General features: G+C 50.3%; 8 protein-coding genes across 8 annotated transcripts; 3 read left to right on the top strand and 5 right to left on the bottom strand.

Moving 5' to 3' along the window:
- Positions 1–22: 22 nt before the first annotated feature.
- On the bottom strand, positions 23–1,477 carry ASPVEDRAFT_38174 (phosphatase PAP2 family protein). The gene is made up of 4 exons (XM_040811643.1): positions 1,233–1,477; positions 1,077–1,170; positions 676–1,015; positions 23–623 (listed from the first exon to the last, which is right to left on the bottom strand). The coding sequence occupies exons 1-4, from the start codon at positions 1,380–1,382 to the stop codon at positions 254–256; spliced, it is 954 nt and encodes a 317-aa protein (XP_040664424.1). The 5' UTR covers positions 1,383–1,477; the 3' UTR covers positions 23–253.
- A 211-nt stretch (positions 1,478–1,688) lies between these two features.
- Positions 1,689–2,524, top strand: med7 (mediator complex subunit MED7; the record flags this gene model as incomplete). Its single annotated transcript, XM_040816844.1, has 2 exons — positions 1,689–1,940; positions 1,997–2,524. The coding sequence occupies 2 exons, from the start codon at positions 1,689–1,691 to the stop codon at positions 2,522–2,524; spliced, it is 780 nt and encodes a 259-aa protein (XP_040664423.1).
- Positions 2,525–3,524: 1,000 nt separating this feature from the next.
- On the bottom strand, positions 3,525–8,128 carry ASPVEDRAFT_124657 (putative C6 transcription factor; the record flags this gene model as incomplete). The annotated part of the gene is made up of 8 exons (XM_040806207.1): positions 3,525–3,801; positions 3,868–4,616; positions 4,693–5,363; positions 5,419–5,507; positions 5,572–5,684; positions 5,742–5,851; positions 6,268–6,343; positions 6,461–8,128. 8 exons carry the CDS (start codon positions 8,126–8,128, stop codon positions 3,525–3,527), a joined length of 3,753 nt encoding a protein of 1,250 aa, XP_040664422.1.
- Positions 8,129–8,804: 676 nt separating this feature from the next.
- On the top strand, positions 8,805–10,010 carry ASPVEDRAFT_125574 (putative proline racemase; the record flags this gene model as incomplete). Its single annotated transcript, XM_040806282.1, has 1 exon — positions 8,805–10,010. One exon carries the CDS (start codon positions 8,805–8,807, stop codon positions 10,008–10,010), a length of 1,206 nt encoding a protein of 401 aa, XP_040664421.1.
- An 88-nt stretch (positions 10,011–10,098) lies between these two features.
- ASPVEDRAFT_25516 (Zn(II)2Cys6 transcription factor) lies at positions 10,099–11,634 on the bottom strand (the record flags this gene model as incomplete). Its single annotated transcript, XM_040809787.1, has 1 exon — positions 10,099–11,634. One exon carries the CDS (start codon positions 11,632–11,634, stop codon positions 10,099–10,101), a length of 1,536 nt encoding a protein of 511 aa, XP_040664420.1.
- A 313-nt stretch (positions 11,635–11,947) lies between these two features.
- On the top strand, positions 11,948–13,535 carry ASPVEDRAFT_881662 (MFS transporter; the record flags this gene model as incomplete). The annotated part of the gene is made up of 4 exons (XM_040818247.1): positions 11,948–12,088; positions 12,136–13,165; positions 13,227–13,347; positions 13,402–13,535. Exons 1-4 carry the CDS (start codon positions 11,970–11,972, stop codon positions 13,533–13,535), a joined length of 1,404 nt encoding a protein of 467 aa, XP_040664419.1. The 5' UTR covers positions 11,948–11,969.
- Positions 13,536–14,646: 1,111 nt separating this feature from the next.
- Positions 14,647–18,703, bottom strand: ASPVEDRAFT_38167 (putative importin beta-4 subunit). The gene is made up of 3 exons (XM_040811642.1): positions 18,414–18,703; positions 16,015–18,346; positions 14,647–15,809 (listed from the first exon to the last, which is right to left on the bottom strand). Exons 1-3 carry the CDS (start codon positions 18,457–18,459, stop codon positions 14,903–14,905), a joined length of 3,285 nt encoding a protein of 1,094 aa, XP_040664418.1. The 5' UTR covers positions 18,460–18,703; the 3' UTR covers positions 14,647–14,902.
- A 167-nt stretch (positions 18,704–18,870) lies between these two features.
- Positions 18,871–23,304, bottom strand: ncr1 (sphingolipid transporter NCR1). Its single transcript, XM_040808138.1, has 3 exons — positions 22,900–23,304; positions 19,379–22,832; positions 18,871–19,319 (listed from the first exon to the last, which is right to left on the bottom strand). The coding sequence occupies exons 1-3, from the start codon at positions 23,158–23,160 to the stop codon at positions 19,216–19,218; spliced, it is 3,819 nt and encodes a 1,272-aa protein (XP_040664417.1). The 5' UTR covers positions 23,161–23,304; the 3' UTR covers positions 18,871–19,215.
- Positions 23,305–23,451: the final 147 nt, after the last annotated feature.

Raw genomic sequence — 23,451 nt, 5'->3', positions numbered from 1 at the left:
GCCAACGCGGAAGGGCCTCAATATTCGCGCCTTTTCGCTAGCCAGAAGCGCGTAGACATAGCTACTACCATGGCATAATGAGATCTTCAATTGAGGCTTTTGAGCCTGACACGGTTCCATAACAAAGTTGATAGCTTGCATAACTACAGGGTATCATAATGATAAACGTCACAGGATTGACCAATTTGCTTGCTGCTCACATTGCGAGTGCAGCCCATTGCAGTAGTACAAAATATATGAAAGTGAGTTATCCCTACCGATTTTGTACGGCTGCCATTTCCTCTAGTTGATAAGACTCCCCTGACCAAGTCTGGCCCCTGCGGCCTGATAATAGTTGCTCTTCGTCGTCGGGAACCCTAGAGAAGCCCTCGGGACCAAAATCATCCTTACTGTACGGAGTATCGCATCCGAGAGAGCGCAAAGGCGGGAAGTATCGCCGATAGCAGAAGTGAGAAACCACCGAGCCTAGGATGGTACCAGAGGTCACATCGTAAACGTCGTGCCGATAATCCGCCAGGCGAGAGGTCGCAACCATAAGAGCACAAATTATCGGTATAAATACCAACAGGCAGCGGAATAGGTCTGTCCTGGGCCTGAATACGTGCATCTGACCGGAGAAGAACCTGGCACAAGCCGTTAGTATCAGTATAACTTTCAAGCTCGGCCCAAACTCACAAGGACAGGTATCCGAAGCCAGCAAAAGAGAAGCTGCTGTGTCCACTTGGGAAGCTCCTCCATCCCTCCTGTAGAATGTGTTCGTTGGGTTGAGTGCAAACAGTCCAGAGGACAAGCTTGCTCCCTGGGGTGCCTCTCCTAGGCATGCAACGCGCGATCAAATCAGGACGGGGTCGTCCAACCGCATTCTTTATGATGTCGGTCAGAAGCGAGGTGAGCATAATCGCCGTGAGGAAACCGAGGATTGTCACTTGGACTTTATGTGGACTGGGTCGAAACAAGGCGGCCCAGGCCAGGAGAATGAGAAATGGAATAACTCCAGCATAGACAATAGACCACACTGTGAGGAAAATACGTCTCAATTAGTACGATATCGATATACTTCGTCGATATATACTAACAAACGGGAACCCGCTCGACTGTTGCGAAAGGATACTGAATAGCTTGGTTGTCCAGAGCGAACATTCGGTGGAAGGGTGTCACAACGATTTGAATCTAGCGAGGGAGAAACAGTCAACACTGGCCTACTAATGACCTTAAAGTAAACGAAGGCATACCACAATCCAACAGGCGATAATGCAAGCGAGCCCGATAGCATCGACGAGTGGATATGATCGCAAGAAGACACGCGACAGGGCTTCTGCAAGTCCTCCGGTCACAGGAGACGAAGCGATCGTTGACCCGGCAGACAATCCGCTGCGGGCCATTTTTGCAGATTCTAAAGGATAACGAATGTCATGGGAGTCGAGCTCCTCGAGTGTCGAATCGCAGTGCACCTTGAAGGGGGAATGTTGAATTGGCTTCACTGTTTCAGAAGGTGGAGAGCTCGGGCCACCGCCAACTGACTGACTGACATCCTCCGATTCTCCGCAGTCGCCAGCCACAACTCTCAGCCAGACCTTCATCCTGTCCAGTTCCTGCGTTCTGCGTCTTCCAGATACCCACATATTTATACGACTATTTCACCGACGCAGCTGTTAAAACCGCAATTCGCTGGAAAGGAACAGCTCGCCATGGCTGATGGAACAACTCTCAACACGGCGTTCGCTCCTCCGCCCCCCCTCTGGAAACACTTCACGCCCGAAAACGTGCGGAAGCTAGAGCAGATAAAAAAGGAAGCATCTAAGGGCGAAGATGGCAAACCACAAAAGAAGGACTGGTCAGCAAAAGAATTGCGCTCTTTGACACTACCTCCAGAGCTGCGTTTTCTTGTGCCTCCAGATATCCCCTCAGAGCAATACAGTGTTTTTGGAGAAATGCAAAGTGTAGGTCGCAAACCCAGTTTCCTTTTATTATTGTCGACCTAACAAGTGTTGTCCAGCTTTCCACTGCCCTCCACCCTCTCGAAGACCAGGGCATCACCCAGCTATATCCGTCCTCCCCCAAGCCTGGCGCAAATGGCGAGCCCGCACCACAGCCTGAACAGCCGCTAAATCACGCATACTATCTCCTCAAAATCAGCAAGTCGCTGCTGCTCAACTTTCTAGAGTTCGTCGGAATTCTCTCCCAGACCCCAGAACAATTTGAGCCGAAGGTTGAAGACATTCGCAACCTGTTTATCAACGCTCACCACCTGCTTAATCTATACCGACCACACCAGGCCCGCGAGTCCCTAATTATGATGATGGAGGAACAGCTTAGCCGCACGAAGGAGGAGATACAGCATATGGACAAACTGAAAGAAGAACTCAACGCCGCTTTGGATCAGTTGGCCGCGGAAGGTGCTGATGTGGGATCTACAATCCAACCCGCTATTGAAGATGACAAGAATGCGGTGAAACTGAAAGAGCAAGCTACTGAGGACTCCCGGCTGCTCTGGGATATTATCGATGGCAAGGTCGACAGCTGATTCACAATCGCGCAGAATCAGGGGACAATCGCCCATAACATCTTCATATATACTTCAACTATACGAACTACTCAGTTTGCGGCCCTTGAAAAGTTGAAACAAGGCACGCGCCGTTTATCTAGCAACTTTGCTATGGCTGAGTTTTGTGGCTCTAGTTTCCCAAGGAGGCTGGTTCGAGCAGCCAAGAACTCAACGTCAGCTGGCAGCAAGATGTAACGGCACGCAATTTATCATATACGCACCGATGAAATACCCGCCAATGAAGGGCTATTTATTGTGATTGCCGTGTATCATGATGGAAGAAGTTGTATGGTCCTCATGGACCGGAAGATCAATTTATCCGCCAATCACGTGCCGCACTAATTTCACTTCTTTAAAACGGTGCCAAATTTTTCTGCAGACAAGCTGCTCTGTTGACATCGCTGCAATTCGACAAAACATACTTTGCACGCTAATACTTTGCCAGGAGCGATTATTCCAATTTGGTCAGACATAATGTCGTCTTCCAATTGATCAAACAGTCTTAGCCCCGCATTATTCGCCGATATCTAGAGCTTTTGAGTAAGTCGATCCCTTGTTTGTTTGTCATCTTTCCCCGACAGCTCTCGCTCTCTTATGATGATTGATGCCTTATATCTTTGTTTCAACCCCATCTGAGTGTACTTTTGTATGCCTTGGTGATAACTGCGCATCCTTACCTCATTTATCTGAAATTGAGCTTGTCATTTTGCTTTCGCATATCTTGAGAATATCTATGGATATCTTGCTGACTTGCTTCGAATTAGGATTGCATTCTCCTACATAGCTAGTATGTTTTATACATCTGAAATACATGGGAATCTAACCCTCTTATCGTGCATTTATCTGTTGCTCCCATCTATACCCGTATATACGCCTGCGCTTAGCGCCCTTTCGTAGCTAAACTCTAATACTGCTCCCCTCTATTATAAGATCAAAACCTAATCAAATCCATGCATGAAACCCCGTGGTATATAGTCGTCTAAGTAGTCGGCGTAGCAGTCCCACTAGTACGCTCCTTCCAGGCCTTATCCATAGCACAGTTCGCGAGCCGACACAGCTCATTCACGAAATCCGCCACAAGCTGGACGTGCACGAGTTCATTGACTGAAAATGCCTGTCGTAGGAAGACACGCTCTAGCATCCCTGTTGCACTCTTTAGGAGGGCCAGATCCTTGGATGCTTGTGGCTCTGCCGGGTGTTGGAGGATGTTGCAGAAGATGGCGAGGAGTGCGGACATGGGGTAGAATATTAGGGTCCTATAGTTTACGTTATTCTTAGCTATTTTTCGCACAAATATTTTGGAATTGAAGGGTGGGACGTACCAGAAAACACCATCGACGAGGACGTGTCCTGATGTCTCGAGGTAGAGTAGCGTGGAGCGGCTTGCTTCGACAGAGAGTGCAAGGCTGGAGCTTACACCGTCCATGACGCAGCCTTGCGTTGCCCAGGACTTACAGCGGCTGCTGGCCTGGTGGATGATGGTCATGCAGAGGTGGTAATTGAGGCGGAGAATGACGGAGTGCATGTTGCAGTTTGGGTCGGGTGTTTCGTGAGAGAAGGATAAGGTTGGTCTCCATTTGGGGGGGACGGAAAGGCGCCAGCGCTCCAGCTCGTCATCTAATTCACGGATGTCCTTTAGGATTTCTGCGTCGGTCTTTTTCATCGCTTTGAATGAGTAGAGGGCGCTGTATGCTCGCGCTCTGATGACACTGAGTCGTAGGTCGATGGGGAATATTGGGTTCTCGGGTAGGTCATTGGAGTTATGATGGTATTCTAAACTGGCGTACATTTGTTCTACGTAAGCCGGGGGCAGTGACAGGTCGCAGTTGTCTTCGGAGAACAGCTGGGCTTGTCCCGTTCTCAAGGAGACGTCCTGCTCAATGGTATAGCAGAGCCAAAACAAATTCCGGAGGTGCGCCTTGATTCTCGAATCGGTATCTGTCGATGACCTCGGTACCCAGGAGTGTTGGTTGGTGAATATATGACCTCCGAGCATGAATATCATGCGAGCCGATATCGATCCGTAGTAATTCGCAGACTGTAAATTACCCGAAACCAGTTCTAACAGTGCCTGAATTAGAGATTCAAGTTAGTTCAAGGACATGATATAGCCATATTAGTTATGGGGCAAACCAAGCTTAACGTACCAACATTGTAATAGCCTGTAAGCCGTCTAACGTGGGAGGCTCTTGTAAAACCTGACACAAAAGGTACCGCGCTTTCGCCGAACAGGCTTCCTCATCAAAGTAAGGCATTTTTCGCCCTTGACTGAGGAGACATGGATTGCACAGCAGCGACACAAACGCTGAAAAGGCGAAGATACATGCCTTTGAACTGACATGCGAACTGTCCGACCCCGAATCGCGGTCCTTGTACGCAGAATTGATAGTCGTCCAAAAAAGCACAGGGTCAACAACCGGAAAGACTCGTTGCATCAAGGAGGTGCGATAAACATTGAAGTTCCGCTCAACAAGATCGCGATCGGGAAGGTCAAAGGCATTCGGTGCCTGGACGTATGCCAGCATGGTACCGGAACTTTGCCCTCGTTGCTTTTCCCACGGAGCCCGGGTCGAGGTGAACCCTTGAAAGGCAAGCTTCTGGCCCGTTCGTGATCGTACCCATTCCTGGCCCTCAGGTAGGAGAAATGGAATACCAGTGAATAAACTGATTGCACCTAGTTCTTTCCCGGCGAAATGTAGTGGGGCCGAAGAAGACGTAGATGACTGCTGAATTGATGGTAGAATTGAAGGCGGACTTGGTGTATAATCCAACTTGAGACCGCTGGTCATAGACTGCAGCTGTTGCGGAACAGGTGAATCTATGATAAGTCAGTCCCAAACGTTCTAGCACGAAAATTGTATGACGCAACTAACCAGGTTGTTCTTGGGGAAGCTTCTCGGAAAGTAGCTTCTCAATTCTAGCAATCCGTTCGGAAAGCTGAGATCCTGGGGCACCCGCAGACCTGGAAGCCTGGTCAGTACAAGGCCACCCAACTTCAAGGGACCCACCAAAAGGGGTTTACATACTCTCTCGCAACACCAGCCCGCTTGCGCGTCCGGCGGATCTTGCGCTCAAAAGTGCATGGGGTATCATGGTGGCTACACCAGTTACACCGAGGCAATGCCGCATCACATTTTATCTGCAAAGCTGGTATCAGCACAGTCTCCAAATCCATCCTATTTCGGCACCTCCGCACCTTCCGCTTATAACAGGCATCGCAGGCCCGAGCAGTGCGCTTACTCTGCTGCCGCGTCTCTTCGTCCGAGCGGCCGGCGGAGTTCGGCGAGGGGTACATGGGCGCTAGGTCTCAAGGACCATGAAGCGGTAATGTGCCAGATGTATAGAAACAGCAGAGAGATATGATACAGCACGAAATGAGAGCATGATGAAAAAAGTGAGCTGAGATGGGATGTGAGTCGGTGATCGGCCCTGCTGTCTCCGATCGCCGCCCGCTGACAAAGACGGAGTGGCAAGAATCATGCAAATAAGCTTATTAGTCAGCGGAGATAAGCATCTCCATATTTAACCAGGTGGAAGCCTCGTGGAAGCACGAGTTTCTAAAATGCAATGAAAGGTGTGGAGGTTCATGGTGAACACAGGTCTAGTATGTGCTCTTCATTTGTGATTATCAAACTACCTAATGGAATGTTTCATATGCAAGGTATCTCCAGTCGTCCAATCATCAAAGGCATAAGAACAAGGGGTATACATAGAGCATATACACGTAAATACAGAGTGAAGTAAAAAAAAAAAAAAAAAAAAAAAAAAAAGGCAACAAAAATGTCCTCTATACAGTACCTCTCGGTTGTCGCTCTCTGATCAACAGAGGAAACAACGATTCAAATGGTACAGAGGACAGAACAGGTACATAGAGCAGAGATGAACACCGAGAACACCAGTGCGTTTGTTTCAAACAAAATCGCTTCTCCGTCTGCCAGGCTTAAGCCTCTTAATCCGCGCAGCGGCTTCGCCGGGGAATAGCACTGACACCGGTTCCTTCTTCTTGCTGGAGGCTTTGCCCGAACTCGATGCTGTTGCTTGCTTCAGCACAGTCGGCACGTGGTCCTCTGGGATCTCAACAACTCTCGGCTCCTTTGTAGATTTCCCTCCGATCACTTCATCAACGAGCTTTTCAGAACCAGCCGGGAGTGCCTTTCGGCGAACCGCACGGTTGTCTTTGCCTGGCCTATCTGTGGTACGTCGTTTCCCGGAGAGATGGGCAAGCTCCAACCTCACGAGTAGATAGAAGCCGGAAAAGATCAGGATTTCCATCGTCCCAATAAAGGATATATAGGAGCTCCTAGTGAAGAATGTAGACCAGATCATGGGTAAGAGCAGCCTGATGTACAGCAGGTTGAGAAGCAACGCCGGGTTCTTGAACCGCTCAGTCATATCTGCCGCCCGAGACATGCCGTCAATCACTTTCTCCCAAACGTGATCCTCGATGGGAATATATTGGTGCAAGTAAAGTAGGGCTTTGTTAGCCCAGGGATTCCCGATATGCGCCTGAGAGGCGAATTCAATTCTATCGCGCCCTGAGGGTTCGGCCCATGCTCTCCATCCGGTCCGCATGCATATCGGACAAGCAACCGTGTCCGTTGTGCGCTTGATACATTTCGACCCCTGGCAGTCAAAGTATTTTGGAATATTGGCTTCGAAGAGTCGAAGTCGTTGCTCCCAAAATGGCAGCAGATGGCCATTCTTATCGTATGGGGAGTTCTTAACAAGCCATTTGGACCAGAAATCCAGAATATCAAAAGCCGTCTGCTCTCTTCCCCAGAAGCATGGCTGTTGCTGCTTGGCCTCACAGGCACAGTTAGGATCATAGCTCATATTGATAAGCTCCGCCTGCGCCAGCTTTTCGAGCCGCTTATACTGCCGAAGAGGACTAGTGGGCTTTTTCTGCGCCCGGAAGTAAGAAAGATTGCAGATATTGCGATGCTCGTTCGTCCGCTGCGAAACCTTCTTCGCGCTCCCGATCTGATAGAACTTATTGCGCCCGGTGGGGTCCGAAAACACATACGCGAACCCCTCATTTGGGGGACTGGATCTCGTGCGCAAGATATAAGAAACCTCGAGAACAACATCCTCTAATGGAAGCTGCGGGAACACGAGGGGCTCATCGTGCCCGAAATCCAGATTCTCGTCGGACTCGTCCGAGTATAAGTCGGCGGCGGCGATCTCAGCGGAGCGCGAATAGACATTATTGCGTGGAACGGCTTCGAAAACCTCGGGTCCCATGATTATATCGTCTTCTGCGTCTGTGTCTTGGAATGAGCCGGGGAGTTTTGAGTTTGGGTCGTTGCCCGCGCCTGCGACTTGCTCGAATGTGCCCCAGTCGCCGGAGAACGGGCGTAGCGATTGTTTTCTTATCATCTGGGGCTGCTTTGCGACTCGCACAACCTGGGGCGAGGGGCTGAGGTCGCGGGGCTGGTAGGTTGGATGGGTCAGGTGGTCGCGCGAGCGGCCAGTCTCCCCATCGTAGGCGTCATAGTCAATGAAGGAGTCGCGCTCGTTGTCGGGAGTAATCAGTGGGTATCGGAAATTCGGGGGCAGTCCGGTCGAGGACCGGCGCTTAGACATTGTTGCGGGGATGAACAGAGTCAGAACAAAGTCATTGAGATGCACGCCAGGCAGATGGGCAAGACAAAGAGTCGAGAATGAGGGACGTCCGATCGGCGTCAGCAGAGTTGCTGCGGTCGATAAGCGCCAGGCGACAGCGGCTCGTGAGAGGCTCAGCAGATCGTCGATTCGTCAGGCTGTTGCTTGTTCGTGTTGGAGGCCATGTGATTCCACCCATACGAGCACCAACACTACGTCGCCCACCTGGCACCGAATTCACTATAAGAGGTAAGGTTATCAGTAACTGTCTGTAACATTAATTCAGGTTCTGATAAAACTGCGGAGCATCCGGTTGGAATGAATTCTGCATCGGTGTAGAGCGCATGAGTATATCCAACATGGATCTGCATCCACCACGATGTGCAGCATGTCCTTTGAAGCGAGATCAACGCAAGGAAGCTCCCGAATTATAGTGGAGGAAAGGCCATTATAGCGTCCGAAGGTAGCAGTACTCTGAAAGGCACAAACTTCTCCGGGTTGTCCTTCCGAAGTTCACAGTTGAGAGTCGGTGCAGAACCGGAGCAGGGTTCCGAGCGCCTTCTAGATACATAACAGGAACACCCCCACCAACCCGCGGGTTGACATCAAACTCCCTCCAAATCCCAATTAATACTTTCATATCTATACTATCGCAAGCATGGACGTCGCCGCATCCTTCGAAAATCGCTCCTCGACAATAAAATGCATCGATATGCATACAACCGGCGAGCCTACCCGGATCGTCTACTCCGGGTTTCCCCACTTGGATGGCACAACCCTTCTGGACAAACGCGATCAGGCCCAGGCGTACCATGACCATATTCGGAAGCGCTTGATGCTTGAGCCCCGCGGACATAGCGATATGTATGGCGCCATTCTAATTCCCGAGACGGAGCTCGTGCGTAGCGGGAGCGCTCATATCGGGGTTCTGTTCACGCACGCGGGTGGCTTTTCAACAATGTGCGGACACGCGACCATCGGATTGGGGAGGTTTCTGGTCGACACCAGGGACTTGACTGTGTTCCCGAAAAGGAATGAATTGGTGGTCGATGCTGAAAACAGAAACGTGGAGGTTAAAATCCATGCACCCTGTGGGGTTGTCACGGTTTCTGTTCCAGTTGTCGTTGGCGAAGATGGGACGGTCAAGTCGGATGGTTCTCGAGGTGTTTCATTTCTCTCGACGCCTGGATATGCTGCCGGCTTGGGTATTGAGGTAGAGATCCCAGAAGAGGTGCGGTGGGTGGAGTTGGGGGAGAAAAAGAGTATTAAGGTTGACATCAGCTACGGGGGAGCTTTCTATGCCCTGGTTGAGGCCAGGGAGATGGGATTTGAGAACGGATTGAGGGGTAATGTCCAAGAGACGAAAGCCATGTCAACCGCGGCAAGGAGACTGAAGAGGTACTTATCGGTGCATCCCGCTGTGGCTACGGCGTTGGAACGTGCAGACGATAAGAGACTCTCGTTCCTGTACAGTGTTATGGTTGTCGATTCAAAGACTGGATACCAACCAAGCAAAAGCGAGGGCGCGGAAACAGGGGTCTGTTTCTTTGGAGACAGCGACCAGGTTGATCGGTCGCCCACAGGATCTTGTGTGACGGCTCGAATGGCTCTCGCTCATGCAAAGCAACTCAGAAGCCCCGGACAACGGTGGGCGTATAACTCTCTTGTATCTAATCAGTTTGAAACTGGCGCATTTGTGGGTACTATTGTGGACAAGACCGCAAGTGTAACAGGGTTCAATGGCGACACTTGGCCAGCGGTTATAGTCCGGGTTGAAGGAAATGCGCATTATACTGGAGCAACGACCTTCGTCCACGAGGCTGGAGATGTCACGAGCGAGGCGGGATTCACCATGGGCGTCTGAGGTAGTTTTGCGTGAATAATAGTAGATAGGCTAGAGGTCATTGTAGTTAGGGCAAGGGCACAAAATCCCTTTGATGGAGAACGAGTCATTATGGCTGTAGGTCAAGAACATTAAGCAATACTCTTGAGTCACCAGTTTGTGTATCCAGGACCCCGCTGGTCATCTCACGTATCCGTCGCATGGAAACGCGCGCAATCTCCCAAGTGTCTCCCATCGAGTTAAGGACCCCAATATTCAAACCCACATACTGCGAGTTTGCTCCGAATGACGGCAACCAGTCAGCAGACAGAACAGCTAGTTGTATGACGGAGCTCAAAACCATAGCGCAGGCGAAAAATGGGGTATGGGAAGTGGTTAACGTCGACAATGAAGCAAGTTTGGACACGCTGACAGCCGAACTCACTACTTTTGCTGTATGGATCAGGGGATTTGCTGACACGGATGGTCCGGGGGGTTGATAACAAATTACTTGGTTGGTGGACGGAAGAAAGGAGGGAAGATACGATCTCGGATAGTGCAGGTAAATGGAAGCGCAGTGCATAATCATAATAGCTTGGAAAATCGGATGGTCGATCTCGCCTGTATTGTCCATGGTCGCCCGCTTAGACTTCGGTATTCGATGAAACCAGCTAGCTACGGATGCATCGGGGATGTCTCCCGCTTGCTGGGATATCTGTGTCTCGGTTACCAGTAAACATTTTCGAAGCGTGATGGCGGCTTCGACCCTGTACGCCAAGGAAGAGAAGTCTCCCTCTTCATGTGGGAGGAGTTGCCTCTCGAGGTCACGCAGGCAGATCAGGGGGCTTCCTATGCAAGAATCACTATAATCGTTTTTCTCAAGCGGAAGCGGCACGTCTGGGTACTCTTCAATATCAACCTGCAGCGAGCCCTCAATTTGTAACGCAGCAAGGAGGGTGTCAACGACGAATATTTCCCACCAAGTTCGTCGGATGCTTTCCGCTCTTATAGGGTCTTGCATAGCGGTATTGTCAGAAAACTGTCTTTGGTGCATGCCAAGGTCTAGGCTTTGTTTGATTGCACAGGAAAGACAGGTTCTTGCTTTTTCTGGATTCTGGCGCCCATGAGAGACTATTGACAAGAGTAAAAAAGATTGAACTTTCTCCACACTCAGACCAGCTTTGTCAACCGATGATATTAGCAGGTCAGTGGTATTTACCGTATAGTGAGCTGGAAGATATTGCGAGCTGACAAATTCGATAACCTCAATAATGTACTTTGGGGGGTTCGACTGCAAGAATTGTTGGAACGGAGGAAGAAACGGGTGGGCTGTATGGAAATTCGAGTAGTATGAAGAGATGAGGTGGATGTTGAGGCCTTGCTGGCCGACAGATTGTGGAACGGTAACAGTACCGGATTCCTCAAGAATATTGTCTAGAGGGAAAAGAGGTGTTGTTATCACTGCAGGAGTGGAGTAGTTTTCGAGGCCAGGAGTCTGTGGGATATGGTATGGGCCGGGACGAGTCTTGCGGCCGCGACGCGAAGCGACGAATTGACAATATAGATTCAAAGAAATACATCTCGCACATCCAGATGCATTTCCGTCGCATTTCAGATGTTTTTCTCGGCAGTGCAAGCATGCCACTTGAGTGGGAGCCGCCTCCATCGCGCGGGAGGAGAGGACGGAGAGGAGAAGAATGAGGAAAAGAAGAAACGAGATGAAGAGACTGTCTACCACGTGACCAGTAATTCTCGTTAACTGAACATCATACTGTTTTATAAATCGGCTATGAAATGGTAGAAAGTGAAGCATTCAGGATATTCTACGGTCTCTAATGTGCTAGACCCAGTCCGGCGTCTCCACAAATCGCCGATATGGTGGGTCGGCGTCCTGTATATTGCCCGGTCAAGGTAGAGCAAAAGCTATAAATCAGCGGAGGTGATGTTGAAATATTTCTTTCTAAGGTTTGATCAAATTGGTTTTCTCCAGCCAGTTCTACCATGTCCTCACTTAGCGCACTTGAAGTGGAGTGGTCGAAAGACCCTGTAAATGCTCGCAACTGGGCATTTCCAAAGAAGATATACAACACAGCTGTTCCCTCTCTACTCAGCTTCCTCATGTTGGTCCTCCTAATACTGTTAATCCTCTTCATACTAACCAGTACAGTTCATTCGGAGTTGCAATCTACACTCCTTCCCATGCCAAAGTCCAGGAATATTTCCAGACCACCACGACCATGTCCCTCCTGCCCTTCAGTCTATACGTCTATGGCCTCGCATTTGGTCCTATGATCTCAGCGCCAATAAGTGAGGTCTTTGGCCGCCGCCTTATCTACCTACTCATGTCACCAGTATCCCTATTATTTATACTCGGAGCCGGATTCGCCAACAACCTTGCCACTCTGCTCATTTGTCGCTTCTTCGCAGGACTCATGGGTGCCTCACCTCTGGCTGTTGGTGCAGGAACAATCATGGACATCTGGGGTTCTGGTCAGCCTTCCTCCCGCGCCGTAATCATATTCATATCCACCGCATTCCTAGGGCCGGCGTTCGGGTCCCTAGTCGGGGGGTTCGTCGCCGAGTACAAGAGCTGGCGCTGGTCACAGTGGACGACCTTGTTCCTGGGGGCTGCAGTGTGGACATTTGGCCTCTTTGCTCAAGAAACGTACGCAAGCCCTCTTATTCGAAGGAAGGCGAAGAAGCTGGGCTTGCCATTACCACCACAGCCTATACCCAGTGGCATCGCAGGTATACAATTCCTTCTCACAGCTACGATCACCCGGCCACTGCACATGCTCGTGTGCGAACCGGCTGTGGGTTTGTTCTCGCTCTACGCATCCTTCACTTTCTCTGTGCTCTTCTGCTTCCTTGCTTCATTCCCTCTCGTCTATGGGTCTGCCTATGGTTTCTCCTCTGGACAAGGCGGGCTGGTCTTTATCGGAATTGCTGTTGGATTAATTCTCGGTGCAACCATATTAATTCTCATAGACCAGCTTGTCCACAAACGATACCAGACTACATGCTCATATAACAACACCCCTCAGCCCCCAGAAGTACGTCTGTATGGTGCAATGGTGGGAAGCCTCCTAATGCCGATTGCTCTATTCTTTTTTGCGTGGACTGCGCGTCCTGGTGTCCACTGGATGGCCTCAGTAATAGCGACAGCACTCTTTGGTTGTGCAAATATTCTCATATTCGTACGACTAATCTCTTACTTTTTCTTAAATTGCTTCAGTGGTTTGCTGATAATAATGTTAGGCATCTTGTGTTCTCTACCTAACAACAGTATACGGCGCCCGCTATGGTGCTTCAGCGCTGGCTGCCAATGGGTTCCTTCGTTATACACTTGGAGGCTCGTTTCCTCTCTTCACAATTGCGAGTAAGATGTCCATTCAGGCCATTTGCAGACCATCACTATTGACGCTACGGACAGTGTACAACAATCTTGGTCACAGCTGGGCCGGCAGTTTGCTTGGATTTCTAGGAGTACTATTTGCGCCACTTCCTTGGATCTTCTTTAGATATGGCGATAGGATTCGAAAAAGTAGTGGATATATCCATCCCTGAAGTTATTTCTCTTTAAATAATTTATCGTTATCATATAAGAAATTTAGAAGGATTCTGAACATTAAGTGGTGTTTCATATTCGATCCCTACTGCAAAAATATATATGGAGATCATCACAAACTATAATCAAATCAACAAAGAATTCTTAGACCAAAAATACAAAAAAAAACTAATCATGCCGGATTCAAATATTCCCAAGTCTTTTATTAGTTAGGATACTGTCAAGGAAAAAGAGTTGTGAGTAACTATTGGCAACCCGCCAAATCGGCGAATCCCCACTATGTCGCCGAAGCTTCGACCTCTAGGTTCAGCTGGCCAAGGCAGAACAATCTCACATTAACAAACCAGGGAAGCATTGTTATGTAGACAAAATATATTTTTCGTCGTAGAAATATACTTCTTTAGCATCTGTGGTAGAAAACCAATACATACATTGTTCGGCGCCAGGAACCAGCACCAACATTCAACAGAATAGTAACGTCAGGAACATGGATATAATAAACTGAATAAAGGCGAATAAATCGACGCACAAAGCCACTCTGCTAGCAAGACACTACCACTCCTTCGTTGCCCGTCTGAATCCCCGAGAGGAGAGACCCAGGTCACCATATTTCAACGCAGTGAAACCCCCCACACCGCCACACTCGGTCAGGCCTTACCAAGTGTTAGTACCCCCATTTAAACAAATCCCACAAGCCAAGAGCATACCATATTTAAATCACATAACAGTACAAATGCAGCAATCGCACTCCGTCCCATCACCGCAGTCACATCCAAAGCATGGTTTCGAGACGGTCTTGATGGGCTTGCTGACTGAGGAGCCGGAGCTGGATCCCGAGGACGGAAGGGTCCAGTTAAGTGGTGTGGAGAGGGATGAGGAGCCCATTTTGTTCTGGTTTTTAGGTGAAAGTGGATGGATGTGTTTATGGTTTGATGTGGTTGCGATGACGCGAGGGTATAAAAAGAGTCAAGAGTTGGCAGATGACGCAGGCAGCAGCACAACAATTATAACTAGTCTCTCCAGTCTCCACAAGCTTGGCAGGCACTGGCTAATAATAGCGTGGCGCTATTGGGTACGTTTAGGTACACGTCTACAGGGCACTGAGTGAGGCGCGGATTCAGGCAAAGCTATCCATGAATTTCTAACAGTATATACAGTCAAGTTAACTTTTAGTTGCTATCTTCCCATCATAAGTCATTGCCATAGCCCATCATCACTCTGGCAGTCCGTGGTCATCGCGCAACAAGCTCACCGGCCTGGCGCTCCGGGGGTATCTATCTAGTAGTCGTCCAAACATTTCCAGTCTATCCATTACTTTAATTCGCGTCCGTAATTCATCAAATGGCGAAGCCTGCGAGATCACAGCTTACAGCTGCTCAGCCCAAGGGGCGGCACCGGGCTGCATCTGGTTCAGCCACTTGACAAGCTCGGTGAGCTCGGCCCGGCGCTCGTCCTCAAGCTGGTCGGCATCACCGCAGAGAACAGACTGGAAGATGGGGAGGAACTGGGGAGTGAGCTCGCGGACGGTGGCGTCCTCCCACTTGTACAACTGGCAGATCATGTGGTACAGAGGGTCGTTCTCCTCGTAGTCGTTCTTGAGGGGGAGAATGCCAACCAAGACAGGAAGAACGTCCTTGATGGGAACGCCCTCACGGTGCTTCAGGATCATGCGGCTAAGGCAGCCAGTGGCGTTGTCCTGGAGACGAGAGACGTCCTGGTGCAGGAGCTGTTCGAGACGGCTGAGGATAGTAGGGAACTCCTTAACAATCTCGTTCGAGTTGGAGTTCTCAACGAGACGACCGACAGCGTACGCAGCGTTGGACTTGGTCTGAGGGTCCTCGTCACTCAGGCGGTGGACAAGGAGCTTCAGGAAGGAGGGGGTGAACTGAGTGGCAGCGGCGCCCATGCCGCTAATGCACTCGGCGAGAACACCGACAGCGGTGGCACGCTCGATGGACTCAGTGCTGCCAGCATAGCGAAGAACAGTCTTCTCGAAGACCTTCCAGAGCTCGGCAAAGCTTTCACCAAGAGCGGCAGCCATACCAGAGACCACATCAAGAGCGGTGTCAACAACGATCCAATCGAACTCGGAAGTCTCCTCGCTAGCCTCCTCATCATCCTCAGTGAATTCAAGCTGGCAAGGGTGCTTCTTGGTGATGATGTCGGTGATCATCTGGATGACGTTGTGAAGGGTGGTCTCGTTGGCAATCAGAGAAGGACCGCAGAATCGGAGGTTCTCTGCCATGTTGCGGTTGATATCGGCAACGGTAGATCTAGGATTTGGCGGGTTAGCGATGTTCACAAACAACCATCCAAAATAAAATCAAGTAGAATCATAGATAAATCAGAAGTAGATAAACGTCTTTCACATCAATCACAACTTGTGTGTCAAAGTGAGCTGGGTTAAACGAGTGGTATCATCATGGTAATTTAAAGTGCTTTGCTTGTAAACGAAACAATAAAGGAAAATAAACGTACCGGTCATCTTCTTCAGTCCACATCTTGATGGTGGCGGTCATGAGGATCTCGCCGAACTTCTGCACCTCCTTGGCGGTCTGAACCTGCAGGGGAAGGCCGGGCTGCCACTTAGCCATCTGCCCAGTCTCCTCAGCAATGGAGAAGAGCATGGCGTAAGAGCGGTGCATGGTGCTGATAGTAGCCTTACGGACGCCCTCATAAGGGTGATCGGCAAGGGGCATAACCATCTCGACGGTCTTCTCAAAGTAGGGAAGGTAGGCGCTGCGAGAGTGGGTAACAAGGTCACCGATAATCTCAATGGCAATCTCTTTCTCAAGAGCGAGAGGAGTGGTAGCAGTGATATCGTCCCAGTCATCCTCATCCTCATCAACGTCAACGTCTTCGATCTCGCCGTCCTCGCCAACGGGCTCATCATCATCGTCTTCGGCGCTAGCAACCTTAACCTTGCGGCCGGCAACGGTCACCTCCTGGCCAATGAGATCCTTGGCAGCCTCACCAAGAGAAAGCTCAAGGTCATCGTCATCCTGTTCAAGGCAGTTGAACAAGCCCTTCACAGCACCCTCAAGGAAGGTAGCGAAGTGCTCACCGTACACCTTGGCCATGGCACCCCAGAAGATGTAAGTGCTCTCCTTGAGGCGAGAGTGGCCGAGGTGGAGAGCCTCCTCAGTAGCACGCATGAGGGGCTCGACGTAAGGCTGGTAGCGTTCAGGGCCAGCGGCAGCAGCCATCTCACCCATGGCGTCGGTAACGCTGGCACGAAGGTCAAGTTCTTCCTCGCTGTCCTTGACGGCAGCAAACTCCTGAAGAAGATGCATGGAGTCATCGAAGAATGGCAAGAAGGCGTCGCCGGAGGAAGAGGCAAGAGAGCCTAGGGCACCAGCAGAGAGACCCTTGATTCTGAAGTTGGGATGCTTGAAGAGCTGGTGAAGGATAGGGACGAGCTCGCTCTGGTAAGGAGCAACCTCCTTCTCATCGAGGCCATCGACGACAGCATCAATGGCACTAAGACCAGCCTTCATGATGTCGACAGTAGGACCCTCCTCCTCGCCCTTGGACTCTTGCATAGCGCTGGCAAGGTTCTTGAAGAGTAGAGGCATGAGCTTCTCGTGCTCGCGGTTAAGGTCCTCGGTAAGGTCATCGGCTAACCGGGCAACGGCGTGAAGAGCAGCCTGGCGAACTTTGAGTTCACCATCAGCAAGGAGCTGAAGAACCATGGGCATGATCTCCTTCATCTGAGTGCTGATGAAATCGGGGGCACCCTCGACAACCATGCCCAACGACATGATACCGGCACGGCGGTAGTCAGGGTTGGAGTTGTTGAAGTACTGGCCGAGGGCCTGGAGCAGGGGAACAACAACCTGGCTGGGAGGAAGGCTCTGAGCCAGCATGTCAAGGAGACCAAGAGCAGAGCGCGCGGGGGTGATGTCATCATCATTGGGCGAAGCGTCGCCAAGCTCAGTGACGATCTGCAGAGCGGTGCGGGCGAGCTGCTCGCCGAGACGCATACCCTGGATCTTGAGTTTACGGTACTGAACAGTCTGCATAAGGAAGCTGATAGCCTGGGTACGGGTGTCGGGGTCAATCTCAGCGTTGGCAGCAATGTCATTCATGAAGACAACGAGGTCCTTCAGGTGAACAGTCAAGAGAGCGGGATCGAAACCGAGGATTGTCTGGAAGACCTCGAAAGCCTGCATAATGCGGTCATCCTCCTGCTGGTCGATGGCGTCCTTGAGGACGGCGACCATTGAGGGGACAAGGTCCTGGAAAGCCTTCACAGGGGCCATGTTCTCCGCAGAGTCGAGGTACATAGCCAGCTTGCTCAGGGCAAGGAGGGTGTTGATACGGACATCAGCACTCTCAGGGTCACGGATGGTCTTGCCGAACAGGGTGAACAGCTCCTGGAACTTCTCCTCGAAGCCCTCTCCCAAGGTCTCGAGAATAGTGAACAGGATGTACAGAGACACAGCCCGCTCATCCTTGTTTCCAGTGTCGGCAGCGCGGATCAGGAAGTTGGGAAGATCAGCCCACTGACCATCCTCCAAATCAACCTTCGCAACGGCAGAGATAACACGGGCGACGGAGTGGCGGACCAGGTCATTGGCCTCGCTGACGCCGGAGCGCAGAAGCTGTTCCCTGATGGCGGGCTTCTGGTCTCCTTGCACCTTAACCCAGTGCTTGCTGACCAGAGACCGGGCCTCGACAGCAGCGAGCTGTCTCAGCTGAGCATCATCGTGACCAGTTGCAACCTGGATGAGGAGGACAAGCGATTCGGGATGCTTGTAGTACTCGCGTTGAAGGATTCCGGTAGCCTCCTTCACGTTACCCTGGGTAGCTATAATTTGGGTCAGCAATGACTCCCGAAAGACGCGACGCGTCATGGAGGTCATGGGGTTACTCACGGTTAAGAACGATCTGGAGCTGCTGCAGAAACCGTTGCTGATCCATGACAGCTTCAAATGTGCGAAGTTTTCAAAAAAATTTCGTCGAGAGAAAAATCGAGGTGGGGTTATCCCTTGTCCTGAAGAATGAAGCAGGACTTGGTAAGGGACGTGAATTGCTGTCTGCACACAGCCAGACAGCACAAGGGGTATCACAGAAATATGAACAAAAGAAAGATAACAAAGCAAAAGGAAAAGGAAAGGGGAGAGAGATGAGGAAGAGAAAGAAGAAGGGAATTGTTGTGGAGGGGGAGCCCAAAGCAGAAAAGGCCTGAAAAAAAAAAATTTAGGGGGAGCTTGAGCCTTGGCGTGATCATGTAAGCACCCCACACTGCCTTATCAACATTGCACAACCGTTATTCAAGTTTTATTAACTCTTAGGCAGAAACTTGGTAGCTATATAAGAGAAATTAGAAAAGTAGTATTGAAATATTGCTTCACTATTGTCTTATGTTATTCCAATTCACCAGACATCACTCTCTATTGCTAACTGCCCTAATGTGGATCAACAACTAAATATTTGGACACCAGAACGCCAGCGATTATTAGATAGTTCACCACAGGAGTATTCAATTCATCCACTAAGGTTATAATAAACCAAAAACAAAAGCTTCAGTCATTTCGCTCTTTATTTATGCTACTGTAGCAAAGAACGATTAAGGAAACAAGATTATATAGACAGTCATACGCGTCAAGAATCGTTTGCATTGAGCGCGTGGAAAGTCGACCTTCTAGCCGAGGCGTTTGTCGCGGACCAGCGCGACTAGTATTCATCCGAGTCGTAATCATCGTCAACCAACAGGGAGCGGTAACCTCTAGATGCAAGGTTCTCCTCTAAGCCCCCACTGGCTTCGGGGTCAGCATAGCCTGGTATATTTGTTAGCAAACTCGGTTACGAAAAATCTCCAGTTTAGTGAATAACATACCCTCACCCCCAAAATAGCTGAGCGCCACAGGCAAGAAAATGAGCGCATGGGTGGCCGCAAAAATGATCAGCGCTAACCACACCCTGAAATAGTAGATCTCGAAGATCTTGCTCCTGGTGAAGGCGAGAACGCAAACTCCAAGAAGCTTGGTCACGGTAATGCCGCTGAACACGCTGCCACCAACATTGACTAATGCGGTCCAAGCACGTGCGTCCTTGCCACGGAATCTCGTGGGTACAGTGTCCATGATGCTTCGGGAGGGGAACATGAAGGCCCGGGCAATGTGGGCGCAGAATTCAACGCCGATGCCTACACAAATGACCAGGTTGACAAGAGAGACGGCATTGAGCGAGACGCCAGCTATGGCCATAGAGCCAATGATATCGACCACAATCATGACAACGGTCGCTGTAACCACCGCACCTGTGGCAACGGAGCCGAGAAGGACTGAGGTAATGGCGAAAATTATTGCCACGGCAGAGCCGAGCAGAGTTCCGGCCACCTGCACGATGGATACATACTGGTCGAAGAAGATGTATGACTTCGAGTAAGGGAATACGTCGATACCATGTTCTTCAGATATCCCTTGAGCAATGCGGCGAGCAGAGATATACGATTTGATGAAATCGTCCTGAGTCCGGAGCGCGGTGTGGGCGGTTCTGAAATGACTTGCATTTGTCATGACACGCTTCGGGTCAAAAACAAGCGCACTGCTGTAGGGTGCCTTCCCACCAAGAGGGCATGAAGCATCTGTCGGGGAGTCGACCCATTTCTCAAGGTAGTGGATGAACTCCTGGCCCTCTGGCATACCAGACAAGCTGATATTCCACGCTGGTGTCCTATCCTCGAAACACAACTTGTCATCTTCGTAACAACAGTCCTGTTGTGGGTTAAGCCAGTAGAAGAAATCGTCAATCCAGCTGGCGGTTGAGCCAGAAATATACGATACGTTCGACCGCTTCGACTCTTGCTCCAGCACGAATGGTAGTGAGTATTCTTCGCACGTCGTGAAACGCCCGCAGAGCTGTTGTTGGTGTTGTCTCTCGGTTATATTTACATTTCGTGTCACGAAATAGACAGGCGGCCCTGCACCGAAATACTCGCTGAGGTCATTGAAGTAGTCAATGAGATAAGAATCACTTGGCAGTGCAATTCGTTGATCCAAACCCAAGGCCACCTCAGGAACCAAAGCCAGGCCAGCAGTCAAAATGCCAAGGAAAACGATAACCACCACAACTTTAACCCTGCGGTTGAGCAAGTAAGGCGCGTAGATTTTGCGAATCAATTTCTGAAGGGCACTTTCCCCGTCCTGGTCTTCGAAAGCCCGCTCTTCCGGCATTCCCGAGTGCGCTTTGCGCACAGTCAAACAGGGCATACAGTCTGCACGGAGACTTTCAACGCGTTTCTGATTCAAAGCAAGCACAGAAATAAACATTGTGACTTGCAAGATAGCATTGATGAAGACAGCACCTGCGGCATAAACGGCAAAGTTTCGGACAGCGGGCATTCCAACAAAGACACCCAGTGCAAATGCAACGGTCTCCGTGAGGGCGGAAAGGAAGATACTGGGACCAATGCGACCAAGGGCGCGAGAAATGCGTTCGTCAATCTCTTCATCGGGATGGCTGACATTTAGGCGCTCAAATTCGTGGACGATTAGGAAGATATTGTCAACACCCACGGCCAAAACGAGGAAAGGAATCACCTCCGCGATGATCAATGTTACCTTGACACCAGCAGCGGAGAATAGTCCAACTGATGCAGATACCGACATCAAAACAATCATGATTCCCACAACGCCAAGGGTGAACTTGGACTGCACTAGGGCGTTGGACGGGTTGTTGAGTAGGGATCTCCATGTCATAGTCACAGACCCGAGAGCCAACGACGCGTAAATGAACATAATAATGTAGCTAATAACGACAATCTTAGCATCGGTGTTGCTTGACTTGTTCAGTTCCTGCTCAACGCTTGCTTCCGTTGTGAAGGAGACACGGAGTCCGCGAGTCGAGGCCTCTTCTTGGACAACCGTTAATATACGCTGAAAACTGTCTTCCCAGTCCATAGCTTTCGCCTCTCCTTCAGATCCTTGCGCATGATTGCTAACAACCCATGTCACTATAAGTGCCCGAGAATCAAGGATGTTTCCAGTACTTTCATAGCCACCCAGAACCATTTCGGGTCTCAGAGGCTGTGAAGAGGCGGGGAGGCAGTCAATATCGCCTGGAGAATCCGTGCAGTGTGTCAGGCGTTCCTCCCATGTGTCTGGCTTGAGGTTGGAAAGGGAGCCACCAAAATAACCGGTTACTGACTGAATGACACATGCATCACCAGTAGGTTTGAAGCACACGTCATCCAGGGACAACCCACGATCCAAAGAGATTACGCGGCTGACACGAGACTCAACGCCAAACCACCAGCTTAGTGTGTCGTAATCAAGGACGCGGCCGCCAGCGTTAGAAGAGTTATCATTGACAAGGAACGCTTGCTCTGCACGATAGAATGGCCCAAAGTTCTTATCAAAGAACTCCTTTTCCTTTGCCGCAGCAGAGGTAGGACTCACCCAGAGTCGAACAGGGTCCGTTTCCACAGAGAATCGCAGCCAGCCAAAACTCAAGAGTACAACCACAACAACACTCGATATTATCGTCAATGCAGGAAAGCGAGCACAGACGGACCCAATGCGGCTAAAAACAGTATCAAGCATTGAGTTCAATTTGTAGAACCCACGGGGATACTCCAGGTGGCCCGCACCTTGGACAATATCACCCTCATCTTCGTCATCACTTGGATTTGGATCCTGTAGGAGTCGTACTCTTTCAGGCTTTCGATACCGGTGTTCTTTCCATGTAAAATAGCTTGAAAATCCAGCAATAACAAGAAGGAAAATGGAGTAGATAAGAATGACCGAGAACGACATGCAGGGTATAAGGCCGACGTGACATTGCTTTTCGGTCTTGATTTCGGGAAGCTCGGGACACACGTCTGGGCAATCGACGCAAGAGCAGCGGTATGCTGGGTCCGCATCGTTGCATGCCTTTGGGTGAATTGGCAGAGCCTCCATACCCTGGGAGTCGTCTGCAGGTTCGGTGCGATAATTAATCTGGAACGGGCTTCCCAAGAACTTCTTGTCGCCTAGGAATTTCAAAAACTGGTGATAGTCCTTGGCGCCGCCTCCAATGAAATCAATGGCCTTTCCGCCCGAAGCGCCATTTTTGACGTTCTTGCAGCTGTCGTAAAACCCACTTTGGTACTCTTCCGACCACAAATTATCGAGCTCGGTGACAAGATCCTTTCCAGAGCTAGCGGTTTCGGTTTCAGTGACGTTTATAAAGAGGGACTGGTCGGGTGAACAAGTAAAGGTACAGAATATGTTGAAGAAGTTATCCTTGCAGGCAGGGCAGGAGGAGATGATTCCATCGGCGAGTTTGAGATTATTCGAAAGCGCATCGATCTGGTTGTCCAAAACAATTAGGATCATTATCACCATCACAATTCCCAATAATACGCCCGCCACTCACCTGTTCCTCTTTACAGCAGACTGGCCCTTCCTCCCATTTCGTACCGCACAGATCGACCAACTTCTTTCTGACCGCTGCTTCCGGTTTCTCCGCAAGCCCATTATCGGGACATGGTAGCTCTCCGCCAAAAAACGACTGTTTCCCGCAATGACCGCGGATGGCGCATCGGCCCTCTTCATGAATCTTCGTTTCTCCCTGGGCGAGCGACTGTGAGGGGAAGCCCAGGGCCGCGACGATGGGGATGAAGCGGAGTCCCCGCATGGCGTTGAGGGGTGGGCTAGAAGCGCAATGATAGGAGGCACATTCAAAATAATAACAATAACACAAACCCAAGATGACACAGATAAAGGGAAGGAACAGAAGAGCTCCGGATTGCCCTGCTGTGATGATGTTGTCGTCGTCGCGTGTCGGAACAGCACGGCGAGTGACGATTGGAGCATGGGCGCCAAGAACTACGTAAGCGGTCAACTCCAACGTCAGGCCGAGGCTTCCGTGGATGCCTCAGGCTGCTGTTGGGCGATCGGGCTTGCAGGTGGGCCCAACCTTGGAACT

This window comes from Aspergillus versicolor (genome assembly GCF_001890125.1).
Source record: "Aspergillus versicolor CBS 583.65 unplaced genomic scaffold ASPVEscaffold_2, whole genome shotgun sequence".
NCBI lineage: Eukaryota > Fungi > Ascomycota > Eurotiomycetes > Eurotiales > Aspergillaceae > Aspergillus > Aspergillus versicolor.
This window is presented reverse-complemented; position numbering and strand designations above follow the sequence as displayed.